The sequence below is a fragment of the Salmo salar genome, chromosome 11, assembly GCF_965601325.2.
Source record: "Salmo salar chromosome 11, fSalSal1, whole genome shotgun sequence".
Classification (NCBI taxonomy): domain Eukaryota; kingdom Metazoa; phylum Chordata; class Actinopteri; order Salmoniformes; family Salmonidae; genus Salmo; species Salmo salar.
The window spans coordinates 38,167,501-38,184,778 of record NC_138301.1 but is presented as its reverse complement, the minus strand read 5'-3'; the positions used below and the strand labels follow the sequence as shown (position 1 = coordinate 38,184,778).

Below are 17,278 nucleotides of genomic sequence, written 5' to 3'. Positions count from 1 at the left end.
GAAGGCATCGTTTCTTCAGACTCCGTCTTGATTGGATGAAAGTTTCAGCCTCTTTTGAAGTGTTTTTGTACTGGATAACTTCACAGTTTGAGGTATCCATGGGCACAACTCTTTGTATCTCTCTGTATCCATAGTTAAGATAAAAATATGAGAGCAGTTTTAGAGTTTCATAAATAGATAATTCCATGTGAATGAACCACTATTATCATCATTATTGTGGATTTCTTTCCTAAGTGAAAGTGTAATTACATCGTTTTTGACAGTAGCCATTATAGGCAGTACTGTAAGGTTCTGTTCCCAGGCACTTCAGTCTTTGACTGCCTCCCAAATGGCACCCCATTCCCTATATAGTGCATTAATGTTGACCAGAGCCCTATGAGCCCATTTGGGGATAGTCTACCATTTGGGATGCAGTCTTTCTCTGGTATAATCAGTTGCATTGTTCCTTCTTCTCTAGCCACACAGACTTGAGTTCAGCGTCATCATTTCTTCACTCAAGACAGGATAGCACAGTATGTGTGTGTGTGTGCGCGTACGCGTGTGTGTGTGTATTACTTGAATAAAGCCCTCATTGATAGAGCGGTGACAGGGAGCCAACACCAAAATGCCAGAGTATATTAGCGTTAGCAACAGCTTTGTGGCTTTGCCAGGCCCAGAAGGATTTATCACACTTTTCATCAGGCAGTATATCTGGGCAGCCATGCTGAGGGTGCAAGGACCCCAGGTTTAATGTCTGAGAGAGGTAATGAACTGGCATGGAGCACGCCCCACTGGTGCCCAAATAAACACATACACACACCCAAGCCGCATGCACAAACAGGAGACACACACACATGCCTGCATGCACATACACACACACGTAAGCATTATACAAATACAGACACAGAGATGCACTAGACATTCACACACACACACAGACACACACAAGAGAGGCGAAGAGAGGTAACGAGCTGGCCTGAAGCACGCCCAACAAGTACTACACAGGGTACACACACACTCTCACACACAACTAGTCATGCATGTGCACAAAACACACACACACACACACACACACACACACACACACACACACACACACACACACACACACACACACACACACACACACACACACACACACACACACACACACACACACACACACACACACACATACACGCAAATACACTGTACCTTGACAAGGCTCCATTGTCCAGAGTGTGTGAAACACATATTAATTGGAGAGAATTGGGTTTAAGTGCCCCACTCTATATTTTCACATAAAAGATTGTAAGCTCAGGTTGGCATGATTGCAGTGTGTGTGTGTGTGTGTGTGTGTGTGGTGTGTGTGTGTGTGTGTGTGTGTGTGTGTGTGTGTGTGTGTGTGTGTGTGTGTGTGTGTGTGTGTGTTTGTGTGTGTGTGTGTGTGTGTGTGTGTGTGTGTGTGTGTGTGTGTGTGTGTGTGTGTGTGTGTGTGTGTGTGTGTGTGTGTGTGTGTGTGCTGCTGTCATGTTCCTGTCCTTGACATTGTTCCAATTCTTCAGTGTTGCATCTTTCCTTCCTTTCTACCTGGTAATCTGATCCAAACTACTATAGGATGTCTTATTACACTGCACTGCTGTTTCCAGTTTGGTCTTATCAGTGACCATGCACCTAGTCAACAAACTTCAGCTAATTATTTTGGTAATTTAATACTGCAGTGGGTTAAATCAGGGTCACACAGAGTGTTTCTGGGTAGTCTTTGAAACAAAAGTATACACCTCACACACATGGTTATGGACTTAAAGAAAGAAGACACCTGTACCATGTCAGGTATAGAGTTGAAATATATAACATTTTGAGTTTGCATCCCAATGTTACACTTTATATACATCACAGATGACTGAAATATAACAAAACCGTTTCATATAGAAACACCGGATTTTCTACTTTAAAAAAATAAATATTTATGAATAATGAAATTATAAACAATATTAATAACATTCCACCCATAAGGCCACAAGAGGCGATTTGGTCATAAACTGCAGGATAGGGCTACAAAAAACATACAATATTAAGTTGTAAAATACTGAACTACCACTTTAAGGAAGGTAGGAAGAGAATATATTAATAATAATATAAATTCTCAACAATCAAGGCAACAGTAAAACAAGGGTGAGAAACAGGAAACATGATGATTTATGTTGGTCACGGTTGTTTTGCTTTCAAACCTTTCACATGTGATTCACTATGAATACATTGTTTTATAAAGACAGATCTAACCTGAGAAATTAATCTCGAACGATTATGCCAGATGAGTATGTAGAACTGAAAATAAACAAGTGCTGTTTCAATCCTCATGGAATTAGCCATGAAATCTATACTTTTACTGGGTTTAAGTGTGTACTGTGTACTCACCTTCCTATTACTATGTAGTTGCTTTGTATTCACTGTTACACAGTAGCTCTTCCAGATGGTTGCATCCTCACAGAGCCAGTGGATATTGATTTGCTCGTCTCTGTTACTCTTCATGTAAGTGAGTCGGTGAATGAGGTGCATACTTATCAAGCACTTATCACACCTAGTGGAAATCAATGTCCAATCCACAGCCCTTGGAGAACTGATTCAATTTGTTGTTTGTCTGTATCACTTTGGGGCAGATTCCTGGACAAAGATGAGGAAATTATCATTTCAATTGAAAATGCTTTTTAGTCTAAGAAGTCTAAGAAGCGGTATATCTGTTCTATGTGTGCTATTTCTATGCTTCCCGGTTTTTAAGTTTCATTTTTGCGTCTTTTACTTAAGGTTTTGTACACCAGTTTTAAACAGGTGAAAATACAATATTTTTGGTAATGGAAATATATATTTCACAGCGGTTTAGATGGTACAAGGATTCTCTACACTATACCCACTTGAGAATTTTAGCAACCAGGAAATTGCGGAGGATTTCTGCATAGTACACCTTTAAAACCTTTGACCAATAAACACTTCGCTTTTTAATCTCCAAGACTTTATACAGTTCACTCCTGGGTCAACCAATTGTGCTATTTTGTAATTTTTTTTGCGTTTTGTGTAACTTATTTTTTTTACTTATTGTGTACATAATGTTGCTGTTACCGTCTCTTATGACCGAAAATAACTTCTGGACATCAGAAAAGCGATTACTCACCGTGGACTGGAAGAAACTTTTTCCTTTAACAAGTCCGACAAGAAGGATATCCTGCTTTCACTGGAACAGGCCCAGATCCACGCCTTTTGCGTGAAGAAACGACGGCGGAAAAGGGGACGCGAGCGAGTAAACTCCCAATGCCTTCCATTCTTCTTCGTGCAGTCATTGGAAAATAAAATTGATGACCTACTATTAAGATTATCCTACCAATGGGACATTAAAAACTAGCATCTTATGTTTCACCGAGATGTGGTTGAATGAAGATACGGACAATATAGAGCTAGCGGGATTTTCCATGCACCGGCAGAACAGAGATGCTACCTCTGGTAGGACGAGGGGTGGGGGTGTGTGTCTTTATGTCAATAACAGCTGGTGCGCGATGTCTAATATTAAAGAAGTCTCGAGGTATTGCTCGCCTGAGGTAGAGTACCTTATGATAAGCTGCAGACCACATTATCTACCAAGAGAGTTCTAATCTGTATTATTCGTAGCCGTCTATTTACCACCACAAAACAAGCTGGCACTAAGACCGTTCTCAACCAACTCTATAAGGCCATAAGCAAAGAAGAAAATGCTCACCCAAAAGCGGCGCTCCTAGTGGCCCGGGGACTTTAATGCAGGAAAACTTAAATCAGTTTTACCAAATTTTTACCAGCATGTCACATGTGCAACCAGGGGAAAAAAAGTCCTAGACCACCTTTACTCCATACACAGAGATGCATACAAAGCTCTCCCCCGCCCTCCATTTGGCAAATCTGACCATAATTATATCCTCCTGATTCCTGCTTACAAGCGAAAACTAAAGCAGGAAGTACCAGTGACTTGCTCAGTACGGAAGTGGTCAGATGACGTGGATGCTATACTACAGGACTGTTTTGCTAGCACAGACTGGAATATGTTCCGGGATTCATCCAATGGAATTGAGGAATACACCACCTCAGTCATAGGCTTCATCAATAAGTGCATCGATGACGTCGTTCCCACAGTGACTGTACGTACATATCCCAACCAGAAGACACGGATTACAGGCAACATCCGCATCGAGCTAAAGGCTAGAGCTGCCGCTTCCAAGGAGCGGTGGACTAATCCGGACGCTTATAAGAAATCCCGCTATGCCCTCAGACGAACCATCAAACAAGCAAAGCGTCAATACAGGATTAAGATTGAATCCTACTACAGGGCTTGAAAACTATTACGGACTACAAAGGGAAACACAGACGGGAGCCGCCCAGTGACGCGAGCCTACCAGGCGAGCTAAATGCCTTTTATGCTCGCTTCGAGGCAAGCAACACTGAAGCATGCACGAGAGCACCAGCTGTTCTGGATGACTGTGTGATAACGCTCTCGGTAGCCGATGTGAACAAAACCTTTAAACAGGTCAACATTAACAAAGCCGCTGGGCCAGACGGATTACCAGGATGTGTAATCAAAGCATGCATGCTTCACTGACATTTTCATCCTCTCCCTGACCGAGTCTGAAACACCTACATGTTTCAAGCAGACCACCATAGTCGAAGTGAAGGTAACCTGCCTAAATGATTACCGCTCCGTGGCACTCACGTCAGTAGCCATGAAGTGCTTTGAAAGGCTGGTCATGGCTCACATAAACAGCATCCTCCCGGACACCCTAGACCCACTCCAATTCGCATACCGCCCCAACAGATCCACAGATGACGCAATCTCAGTCGCCCTCCATACTGCCCTTTCTCACCTGGACAAAAGGAACACCTATGTGAGAATGCTGTTCATTGACTACAGCTCAGCGTTCAACACCATAGTACGCACGAAGCTCATCACTAAGCTAAGGACTCTGGGACAAAACACCTCCCTCTGCAACTGGATCCTGGACTTCCTGACGGGCCGCACCCAGATGATAAGAGTAGGCAACAACGCGTCTGCCACGCTGATCCTTAGGGATAGGCGTCTCGTTAGCGGGACACCAGTCGACAACATCCGGTGAAATTGGAGGGCGTGCAATTCAAATAAATAATCGTAATATTAAACATTCATGAACATACAAGTACCTTATATAATTTAAAAGCGTAAATTCTTGTTAATCTAACTGCGTTGTCCGATTTACAATAGGCTTTACAGCGAAAGCATACCATGCGATTGTTTGAGGACAGCGCCCCACATCAACATATTTTTCAACCAGCACAGGCTTCATAAAATCACAAATAGCGATTAAATAAATCACTTACTTTTGAAAGTCTTCCTCTGTTTGCAATCCCATGGGTCCCAGCTACAACATGAATGGTCGTTTTGTTAGATAAAATCCTTCTTTATATTCAAAAAAGTATGTTTAATTGGCGCCATCGATTTCAGTAATCCACTCGTTCAACATGCAGACAAAGGAGTCCAAAAAGCTACCGCAAAATTTTGTTCAAACAAGTCAAACTACGTTTCTATTTAATCCTCAGGTATCCTAAAATGTAAATAAACTATAGTATTTCATACGGAAAGAAGTACGTTCAACAGAAAAGTAAAATTAGTAAACATGCGTCCTCTTCATCGCTCGCCAACAGACTGATTTTGAACTGGGAGTCTTTGTACAAAAACTCTAAATTCTTGCTAGTTTTTGAAGAAACAAGCCTGAAACATTGAACAAAGACTGTTGACTTCTAGTGGAAGCCATAGGAATTGCAATCTGGGAGCTGGAATTACATAGAATCCATAGCTTTCCATTATAAGAGCCTGGGAGCTCAAAAATAAAATCTCTGGTTGGTTTTTCTTTGGAAGTTCGCCTGCCATATCAACGGTGTTATAGTCTCATATATTATGTTAACCTGTTTGCCCTAGGGGGCAGTATTTTCACGGCCGGATAAAAAAACGTACCCGATTTAATCTGGTTACTACTCCTGCCCAGAAACTAGAATATGCATATAATTAGTAGATTTGGATAGAAAACACTCTAAAGTTTCTAAAACTGTTTGAATGGTGTCTGTGAGTATAACAGAACTCATATCGCAGGCCAAAACCTGAGAAGATTCCATACAGGAAGTGCCCTGTCTGACAATTTGTTCTCCTTCTAGGGCATCTCTATCAAAAATACAGCATCTCTGCTGTAACGTGACATTTTCTAAGGCTTCCATTGGCTCTCAGAAGGCGCCAGAAAGTGGAATGACGTCTCTGCAGTCTCTGGACGAAAAACAGCAGGAGTTTTTGTGAGTGGTCAGGCAGGGAACAATGACACTGGAGTGCGCGTGCACGAGACGACTATTATCGCAATTTTACGAGAAAAATAGCATAAAAATTGATTTTAAACAGCGTTTGACATGCTTCGAAGTTCGGTAATGGAATATTTTGACATTTTTTGTCACGAAATGCGCCAGCGCGTCACCCTTCGGATAGTGACCTCAACGCACGAACAAAACGGAGCTATTTCAATATAACTATGGATTATTTCGAACCAAAACAACATTTGTTCTTGAAGTAGAAGTCCTGGGAGTGCATTCTGACGAAGAACAGGAAAGGTAATCCAATTTTTCTTATAGTAATTCTGAGTTTAGTGAGCACCAAACTTAGTGGGTGTCAAATTAGCTAGCCTGTTATGGCCGAGCTATCTACTCAGAATATTGCAAAATGTGCTTTCGCCGAAAAGCTATTTTAAAATCTGACACCGCGATTGCATAAAGGAGTTCTGTATCTATAATTCTTAAAATAATTGTTATATTTTTTTGTAAACGTTTATCGTGAGTAATTTAGTAAATTCACCGGAAGTTTGCGGTGGGTATGCTAGTTCTGAACATCACATGCTAATATAAAAAGCAGTTTTTTAATATAAATATGAACTTCATTGAACAAAACATGCATGTATTGTATGACATAATGTCCTAGGAGTGTCATCTGATGAAGATCATCAAAGGTTAGTGCTGCATTTAGCTGTGGTTTTGGTTTTTGTGACATATATGCTTGCTTTGAAAATGGCTGTGTGATTATTTTTGGCAGGGTACTCTCCTGACATAATCTAATGTTTTGCTTTCGCTGTAAAGTCTTTTTGAAATCGGACAATGTGGTTAGATTAATCTCTTACATCTAGACGTTCCGCTAGCGGAACACCTGCTCCAATATCCAATGATAGGCGTGGCGCGAAATACAAACTCCTCGAAAATCCGAAAACTTCCATTTTTCAAACATATGACTATTTTACACCATTTTAAAGACAAGACTCTCCTTTATCTAACCACACTGTCCGATTTCAAAAAGGCTTTACAAATCGGGTACGTTTTTTATCCGGCCGTGAAAATACTGCCCCCTATCCATAACAAGTTAACGAGAGTCTTGTCTTTAAAATGGCGTAAAATAGTCATATGTTTGAGAAATTGAAGTTATAGCATTTTTAAGGTATTTGTATTTCGCGCCACGCTCTACCATTGGCTATTGGTGAGGCGTTCCGCTAGCGGAACGTCTGTTTCTAGAAACTTCAAAGTGTTTTCTATCCAATGCTACCAAATTATATGCATATCCTGGCATCTGGGCCTGAGTAACAGGCAGTTTACTTTGGGAATGTCAGTCAAGCAGAAATTCAGGAAAATAGACCCAAGCTCCAAGAAGATTTTATTAAGACTGGGGCCCCTCAGGGGTGTGTACTTAGTCCCTCCTGTATTCCCTGTTCACCCACGACTGCGTGGCCAAACATGACTCCAACACCATCATTACGTTTTCTGATGACACAACAGTGTCGTGATCACCAACAACGATGAGACAACCTATAGGGAGGAGGTCAGAGAACTGGCAGTGTGGTGCCAGGACAACAACCTCTCCCTCAATGTGAGCAAGACAAAGTAGCTGATCGTGGACTACAGGAAAAGGCGAGCGGAACAGGCCCCATTAACATCGACGGGGCTGTAGTGGAGAGGGTCGAGAGTTTCATGTTCCTTGGTGTCCACATCACCAACAAACTATCATGGTCCAAACATAACAAGACAGTCGTGAAGAGGGCACGACAAAACCTTTTCCCCCTCAGGAGACTGAAAAGATTTGGCATGGGTCCCCAGATCCTCAAAAGGTTCTACAGCTGCACCATCGAGAGCATCCTGACCGGTTGCATCACTGCCTGGTATGGCAACTGCTCGGCATCTGACCATACGGCGCTACAGAAGGTAGTGCGAACAGCCCAGTATATCACTGGGGCCAAGCTTCCTGCCATCCAGGACCTATGTAATAGGCGGTGTCAGAGGAAAGCCCATATAATTGTCAGAGACTCCAGTCATACAAGTTATAGACTGTTTTCTCTGCTACCGCACGGCAAGCGGTACCGGAGCGCCAAGTCAAGGACCAAAAGGCTCGTCAACAGCTTCTACCCCCAAGACATTAGACTGCTGAACAATTCATAAGAATCGCCACCGGACAATTTACATTGACCCCTTCCCCCTTTTGTACACTGCTGCTACTCTCTGTTTGTTTGTTACCTATGCATAGTCACTTCGTCCCCACCTACATGTACAGATTACCTCAACTAGCCTGTACCCCCGCACACTGACTCGGGACCGGTGCCCCTGTATATAGCCTCGTTATTGTTATTCTTATTGTGTTACTTTTTATTTTATCCTACTTGGTAAATATTTTCTTCTTCTTGAACTGCACTGTTGGTTAAGGGCTTGTAAGTAAGCATTTCACGGTAAAGTCTACACTTGTTGTGTTCAGCACATGTGGCAAATAAAGTTTGATTTGATTTGATTTTTTGTTTAGGGCATACAACAGTTTTAAAACGTTTTGCAACAGTTAACGAAAATTAGTCCAGGTAACTCCTCCCTGTTCAGTTTTTTGCCTAATGAACACAACCCTCATGTGTTTGCTTTCCCTGTTGTAAATGTGTGCACTAAACCAGAGCCTACAGAGATCTGGAGAAAGACAAAAGGAACATATTTGGGACTGGCCACTTGCACTGCACTCCAACCCAGTTTGCGGTTCTCCAATGTGGTGCTTCGGGTAAAGTTTCCCCTAGGAACAGATCTTGGATCCCCCAATTAACCTTAACCATTAGTGGGGAAAATGCTAAACTGTATCCAGCAGCAGTAAAGTTTGAGTAGCAGGACAGACCCAGACCAGCTGTGGTCATCTTGGTTTTAGTGTGGCTGATCTCTTATTGGTGTTGCAGTGGACATGGAGGAATATGGCTCTCAATATGTAATTGTATATAGTTTAATTAAAGCCAGGAACAACGGCTGTGCATTGGGAGTCCAGTCATTCCACTCAATGGTTTTTGTTAGTTTCTGAGGCGCTTCCGGGATTTCAGGCCGGGTTGTTGTTTTTCATTTGCAAAATGTAGGTCACAGCTTTAGAGGAAACACACGCATTCACACACACACGCACGCACACAAATCCTTACTGTGGTATAGCTGTACACTAGCTATTCTTTCCTGTTGAAGTTTCCCTGAGTCCCTGACCTTAGCCAATGAATATGTAACAGGTGTGTTAATATGGGCTGCAGTTGTGTAGAGGAATTTATACGTGTTCAAAGTATGTTATAATGTCTGTTGCAATAGTGTATGTTGTGTGTATAGTTGTGTGTTGCAGAGATACAAAGGGGCAAGGGGGATACCTAGTCAGTTGTACAACTGAATGCATTCAACCGAAATGTGTCTTCCGCATTTAAAGGCGTGTATGTATGTGTGTACACGTTGTACTATACTTGTGAGTATCAAAAGTCCTCACAAGAATACTAAACCAACAAAAAATTCAGAGAAGTGAGATCACTTTTCCGGTCCTCACTTGTAATAAGGCAATTATTAGTCTTAGGTGTTAGGTTTAGGCTTAGTTTTAAGAGGGTTTCTGTTTGTGCTGGTGCCAAACGCTGGGCCTATTGCAACTTTCTGTTCTGTCTGTATATAGCAAGTCAGTCTGGAGAATATGGGAAAACATTTGGCGGGTATTCGCCTGAGGGATCATGAAATCAAATCAAATGAAATCAAATTTTATTGGTTGCATACACATATTTATGTAGCTTGTTTCGTATAGTATCCACAGATTGTGAGCTAAAGATGAAAACCTTTCCTACGAGCATTATTATATTATTTATTGACTAACTATGGCTTTCCAAATCGCCCAACACTGTTATTTGTAAAGTTAATTTTAATTGCATGTTGTGATTTTTTTAATCATTCCTGAACCTGTGACCAGAAGCAAGCTACAAAGGGGCAATACCAGAATAAATTATCTATTGATTCTGTCTCTTCGTAGCAAAATCTACAGAGCTGAGATTGCTGTATGCCCATATATATAGCATTACGTTGGTGGCAAGAATTTTATATAATCATTTAAATTGAAAAATTCTAAGTGTTGAATCAAATGTAGTTTTTTGTACCAGTTCATAAACCATGTGTCATGGAATTTGTACATCAAAAATCTCTTCCCATTTATTTTGCAACATGTATGGCGCAGCTGTCAACATTTTTGTCCTCAAATGAAACTGGTATATTTTTCTATTTATGCAGTTCCTTTCAGCCAATTTGTATCTTTAATATATGGCAGGCAAACAAGTTCCCTACTGTACCTTCTTCCTTTTCCACTTCCCTCCTCAATTTTTGTGGTAGTGCTTTAATCAGTTGATTGTAAGTTTGGATTGAGCAGATATTCCCATATATTTTCGATAGCTGCATATGTGACATAACTCCTCCGTTTCTATTCATAATATCATTAATAAATATAATACCATTTTTAAACATTTTTTCCATAAAGAGTGTTTTTTTTATTAATCAGTATATTTCAGTTTAACCATAATATTTGTTGTAATATTTGTTCCATTTTTTTCTGGAGGATAAAACTGAAATTGAAACCAGATTTGTATGGCTTGTTTAAGAAAGGGCAATACAGTCGTAAATGAGAAGTTGTGATCTGTATAAAGGCAAAAAGGCAATTTTTGAATAAAGGATGAGCCTTTCTTAATAATCTACTGGAGAACCATTTTGGGTTTAAGTATAATTTATGTATGAGTGAAGCTTTTAGTGAGAGGTTTAAAGCTTTAATATTTAATCATTTTTGCCCCTCCATATTCATTATATAAATAGGCACATTTAATTTTGTCTGGCTTAGCATTCCAAATAAAATTAAATATTTTTTGTTCATATGATTTAAAAAAACGAGTCATCAGGAGTAGGCAGTGCCATTAGTAAGTAAGTAAAATGTGAAACGACCAAAGAGTTAATCAATGTGATTTTTCCATAAATAGACAAGTATGTGTGTAGTGTGTTAGTTTCAGTTATGTAGAGGTGTTGTTTGAGGCGTGTCAAGAAGGTGTGGCTGGTTTCTCCTATATTAGGGTTAGGGTTAGTGGTTAGGGAAAATATGATTTTAAATGTGAATCAATTGCTGCTCCTCACAAACATTGTAAGATATACGTGTGTGTGTGTGTGTGTGTGTGTGTGTGTGTGTGGTGTGTGTGTGTGTGTGTGTGTGTGTGTGTGTGTGTGTGTGTGTGTGTGTGTGTGTGTGTGCGCCTGAGAGACATGAGCATATACCAGTAGTGTATGAGTAAATAAGGGTGTGTGTGTGTGTATGGTATATAATGGTGTGTGTGTCATGGTGTGTGTGTGTGTCTATATGGCATATAATGGTGTGTGTTTGTCTATGGTATATAATGGTGTGTGTGTCTATATGGTATATAATGGTGTGTTTGTGTGTCTATGGTATATAATGGTGTGTGTCGGTGGTGTGTGTGTGGGGGCTATATGGTATATTTACATTTACATTTACATTTAAGTCATTTAGCAGACGCTCTTATCCAGAGCGACTTACAAAATGGTGCATTCACCTTATGATATCCAGTGGAACAACCACTTTACAATAGTGCATCTAAATATTTTAAGGGGGGGGGGGGGGGGGGGGGGGTTAGAAGGATTACTTTATCCTATCCTAGGTATTCCTTAAAGAGGTGGGGTTTCAGGTGTCTCCGGAAGGTGGTGATTGACTCCACTGTCCTGGCGTCGTGAGGGAGCTTGTTCCACCATTGGGGTGCCAGAGCAGCGAACAGTTTTGACTGGGCTGAGCGGGAACTGTGCTTCCTCAGAGGTAGGGGGGCCAGCAGGCCAGAGGTGGATGAACGCAGTGCCCTTGTTTGGGTGTAGGGCCTGATCAGAGCCTGAAGGTATGGAGGTGCCGTTCCCTTCACAGCTCCGTAGGCAATCACCATGGTCTTGTAGCGGATGCGAGCTTCAACTGGAAGCCAGTGGAGAGAGCGGAGGAGTGGGGTGACGTGAGAGAACTTGGGAAGGTTGAACACCAGACGGGCTGCGGCGTTCTGGATGAGTTGTAGGGGTTTAATGGCACAGGCAGGGAGCCCAGCCAACAGCGAGTTGCAGTAATCTAGACGGGAGATGACAAGTGCCTGGATTAGGACCTGCGCCGCTTCCTGTGTGAGGCAGGGTCGTACTCTGCGAATGTTGTAGAGCATGAACCTACAGGATCGGGTCACCGCCTTGATGTTAGTGGAGAACGACAGGGTGTTGTCCAGGATCACGCCAAGGTTCTTAGCACTCTGGGAGGAGGACACAAGTGAGTTGTCAACCGTGATGGCGAGATCATGGAACGGGCAGTCCTTCCCCGGGAGGAAGAGCAGCTCCGTCTTGCCGAGGTTCAGCTTGAGGTGGTGATCCGTCATCCACACTGATATGTCTGACAGACATGCAGAGATGCGATTCGCCGCCTGGTTATCAGAAGGGGGAAAGGAGAAGATTAATTGTGTGTCGTCTGCATAGCAATGATAGGAGAGACCATATGAGGATATGACAGAGCCAAGTGACTTGGTGTATAGCGAGAATAGGAGAGGGCCTAGAACAGAGCCCTGGGGGACACCAGTGGTGAGAGCGCATGGTGCGGAGACAGATTCTCGCCACGCCACCTGGTAGGAGCGACCTGTCAGGTAGGACGCAATCCAAGCGTGGGCCGCGCCGGAGATGCCCAACTCGGAGAGGGTGGAGAGGAGGATCTGATGGTTCACAGTATCAAAGGCAGCAGATAGGTCTAGAAGGATGAGAGCAGAGGAGAGAGAGTTAGCTTTAGCAGTGCGGAGAGCCTCCGTGACACAGAGAAGAGCAGTCTCAGTTGAATGCCCAGTCTTGAAACCTGACTGATTAGGATCAAGAAGGTCATTCTGAGAGAGATAGCAGGAGAGCTGGCCAAGGACGGCACGTTCAACGAGTTTTGGAGAGAAAAGAAAGAAGGGATACTGTATATAATGGTGTGTGTGTGTGTGTCTATATGGTATGTAATGGTGTGTGTCTATATGGTATATAATGGTGTGTGTCTATATGGTATGTAATGGTGTGTGTGTGATTTTCTCTCCAGCATGGGGATGAGCCATGATGACGACCATGCTACCTGTACAGGCCACTCCCACATCATGTCTGGTGAATGGGTGAAGGGCCGTAACCCCAGCGACCTATCATGGTCCCCCTGCAGCCGTGACGACCTGGAGAAGTTCCTCAGGTGAGACACACACACACAAACACACACACACACACTCTAGGTTACTAAGTGGAGCATAGCAATATTATGAGAGTGGAAAATGTGCCTCAGTTCACTGGCCTAAAGGGTCCAGTTTTCCACTTTCAGATTGGACACATACACTCACACACACACACACACACACACACACACACACACACACACACACACACACACACACACACACACACACACACACACACACACACACACACACACACACACACACACACACACACACACACACACACACGCGCATGCACACACTCACTGATACACACTCACACTCACTCACACACCCACCCACACACAGTCTCACTCATACATACACACAATCATTATACAATGTATCCCTCCGCCCAACTCACACACTTCCTTGAATAAATGACCTCTAGTTTCCTTCCAGCCATTATTTAATTGACTTTGACAAGGTCTTTGTAACCAGTCACTCACAGCGATGGAACTTACTGTGTTCCAGCCCTTACCGCTGTCAGGCAGTTTAATCAAGTTGAATGGCGTCTCCTACTCAATGCATTCATCACAACTCTACGAGATGGCATCGGCTTTTATCTATGGGCTGCTGTTGCCTAGAAGCTATTACCATAGCGATGGCCTGATTTATATTGCAAACAATGGATCTGATTGACTGTGACTGGAGCATGGACTAGAAATTGAGTTTATTGGCTGTCTGGTGCTCTGAAATCAGTCCCTTGACATTGGACCATTATTATATGTAACAGAAGTGTTAATGTTCACACTGTTAGTGCTGGGGTGGAACAAAAGCCTGTACATACTGCTGCCCTCCAGGACCAGAGTTGCCCAACCCCCTTTTTAGCAGACCTGTGTGGTGAAAGGTGAATGTTGAGGTTCGGTCAAAATAAGCTTTACCCATGCACACATTGCAGGCATCAATATAACATTTAAGGATTTCTCTTTTCCTATACCACAATGTTATGCTTCTACACCTGCATTGCTTGCTGTTTGGGGTTTTAGGCTGGGTTTCTGTACAGCACTTTGAGATATCAGCTGATGTAAGAAGGGCTATATAAATACATTTGATTTGATTTGATTTATCAAAACCACATATTCCCGAGTCAAGGCACAGACAGTCTCCTTGCTGTATCCATAGTGTATGTTCCTCTAGAGTTGTGTCTCAAATGGCAACATATTCCCTATATAGTGCACTAGGTTTGACAAGGACCCATAAGGTCAAGTTTTTTGGTCTATGTTTTCTGGATTATGTATGGTAGTGTGGACGTGTTTAACTATTCTTGTGGGGACTAGAAGTCCCCAGAAGTCCCCACAAGAATAGTAAACAAACAGAAATTTGACCAACTGGGGACATTTTGTTAGTCCCAACGAAGTAAAATGCTATTTCTAGGGGGTTTAGGGTTAAGGTTAGAATTAGTGTTAGGGTTAGAATTACATTAAGGGTTAGGGTTAGGAGCTAGGGTTAGATTTAGATTTAGGGTTAGGAGCTAGGGTTAGATTTAGGAGCTAAGGGTTAGATTTAGGGTTAGGGTTAGGAGCTAGGGTTAGATTTAGGGTCAGGGTTAGGAGCTAGGTTTAGATTTAGGGTTAGGGTTAGGAGCTAAGGTTAGGTTTAGGGTTAGGGTTAGGAGCTAGGGTTAGATTTAGGGTTAGGGTTAGGAGCTAAGGTTAGGTTTAGGGTTAAGGTTAGGGTTAGGGTTAAGGTAAGAGTAAGGGTTAGGGTTAGGTTTAGGGTTGGGTTTAGGGAAAATAGGATTTTGAATGGGACTGAATTGTGTGTCCCCACAAGGTTAGTTGTGTGTGTTTGTGTGTGTGTGTGTGCACGTGTGCGTGTCCATGTTTGTGTGTGTGTGTGTGTGTGTGTAGTCTACTGGATACCTTCTCTGCTGTGTGTTCTCTATGGATCTCTAAGATAAAGGCTCTCTGGTGAATCCCAGGGCTTTGTGCTCTACAGAGACAGATACTGGTCAGTCACACACAGAGGACCATCATACAATACTACATTACAATGGTAACCAGGGTTGGGCTCATCATTTAGTCAGTGTGTAACTTGATAAACCATCCAACTACAGTCTATCCCTGCTAGGACATACTGTCAACTATGTGTGTGTGTGTGTGTGTGTGTGTGTGTGTGTGTGTGTGTGTGTGTGTGTGTGTGTGTGTGTGTGTGTGTGTGTGTGTGTGTGTGTGTGTGTGTGTGTGTGTGTGTGTGTGTGTGTGTGTGTGCATGCGCTGGTGTGTGTGACAGGTCCAAAGCCAGCAGCTGTCTGCTCCACACAGACCCCAGAAGCCGCTACCAGGTTCGCCTGCCACCCAAGCTGCCAGGCATGCACTACAGTGCAGACGAACAGTGTCAGATCCTCTTTGGAACCAACGCCACCTTCTGCAATGATATGGAGGTACACACACATGTGTGTATGCACACACACACGCACACACACACACGGATCTATTGACAGCTGTGTAGTAGTCGTGTGTTTCGACATAGTGTAGTGTCGACTCTATCAAATCAAATCAGATTGTATTGGTGGTGTACACAGATCAGGGCCATGATGTAATGAAGGTGTGCTGATGGGGTCATGATGAGCAGAGATGATGGGTTGTGAAAGATATTGTCAGTCCACTGTGATGTAATACTGTTTCTCCTCTGGGCTATTTTCCTCTTTCCTGCTGTCTGCCTAATTGATTTACCAACTCACACACTCCTCTTTGATCTCTCCTCCTCCTTCTCATTCCCTCTCTATCCCGGGGCATCCTCCCGGATGCCGGGGCATCCTCCCGGGGCATCCTCCCGGTGCATCCTCCCGGGGCATCCTCCCGGGGCATCCTCCCGGTGCCTGCTTTTAAAGTTTGCTAGGGAAATCTGGCCAAAATATCTGTCCAGAGTGACAGGTGCTGACAGTCCAGTTTGGTTTCACACACCAGGTTGATCATCACACGCTGCTGTGTTTCCTCTACATTAAATACATCACATTTCAGGTTTAAGTGGAACCCCCCCCCCCAACAAAATGATATGCCAAGCTGCCAAACACCAATACTGCAAGGTATTTCAGTTTAGATTGGAACTCAGTCTGGTTTCCCAAATGTTTGCTGTCCCTCTCCCAGTCCACCATTCAAAACAAGGCAGACTATTACTGCAGAGCTTCTGACCACTGTTTCCACTCAATACCGGCCCAGCCAGAGCCTGGTAGGAGGGTTTAATGGCAGCTTTCACACCCTGCCAAGACGTATGTCCCGTCGTCTAGACTTCCTGATCCTACAGAGACCCAGAGGAGACATGCACGCATGTACACATACACGCACGCAGGCACACACACACACACACACACACACACACACACACACACACACACACACACACACACACACACACACACACACACACACACACACACACACACACACACACACACACACACACACACACACACACACACACACACAATACATGGGTGTCAGAACATAGACAGATGGTTCTACAGCAGGGGTCAAAGCAGAGAGGAGATGGAAGTACGTCTGATCATAATGGTTTAACGGTTGCTGTGCCACCTTGGGAGCTTCACCGCCAGATTGGAAAATGTTCTCGAACATTGAGAGAGGAAGAGGTAGTGTGTGTGTGTGTGTGTGTGTGTGTGTGTGTGTGTGTGTGTGTGTGTGTGTGTGTGTGTGTGTGTGTGTGTGTGTGTGTGTGTGTGTGTGTGTGTGTGTGTGTGTGTG

At 43.2% G+C, this 17,278-nt stretch overlaps 1 protein-coding gene across 2 annotated transcripts in view; it reads left to right on the top strand.

The window, feature by feature from the left end:
* The window catches only part of LOC106591416 (A disintegrin and metalloproteinase with thrombospondin motifs 17), a 199,407-nt gene that overhangs the window by 107,175 nt on the left and 74,954 nt on the right, over positions 1–17,278 (top strand). For both annotated transcript variants that reach the window (XM_082957904.1, XM_082957903.1), the window contains exons 9-10: positions 13,412–13,552; positions 15,810–15,960. In XM_082957904.1, the coding sequence (XP_082814030.1) occupies positions 13,412–13,552; positions 15,810–15,960 (292 nt within the window). The remainder of the gene's footprint in view (positions 1–13,411; positions 13,553–15,809; positions 15,961–17,278) is intronic.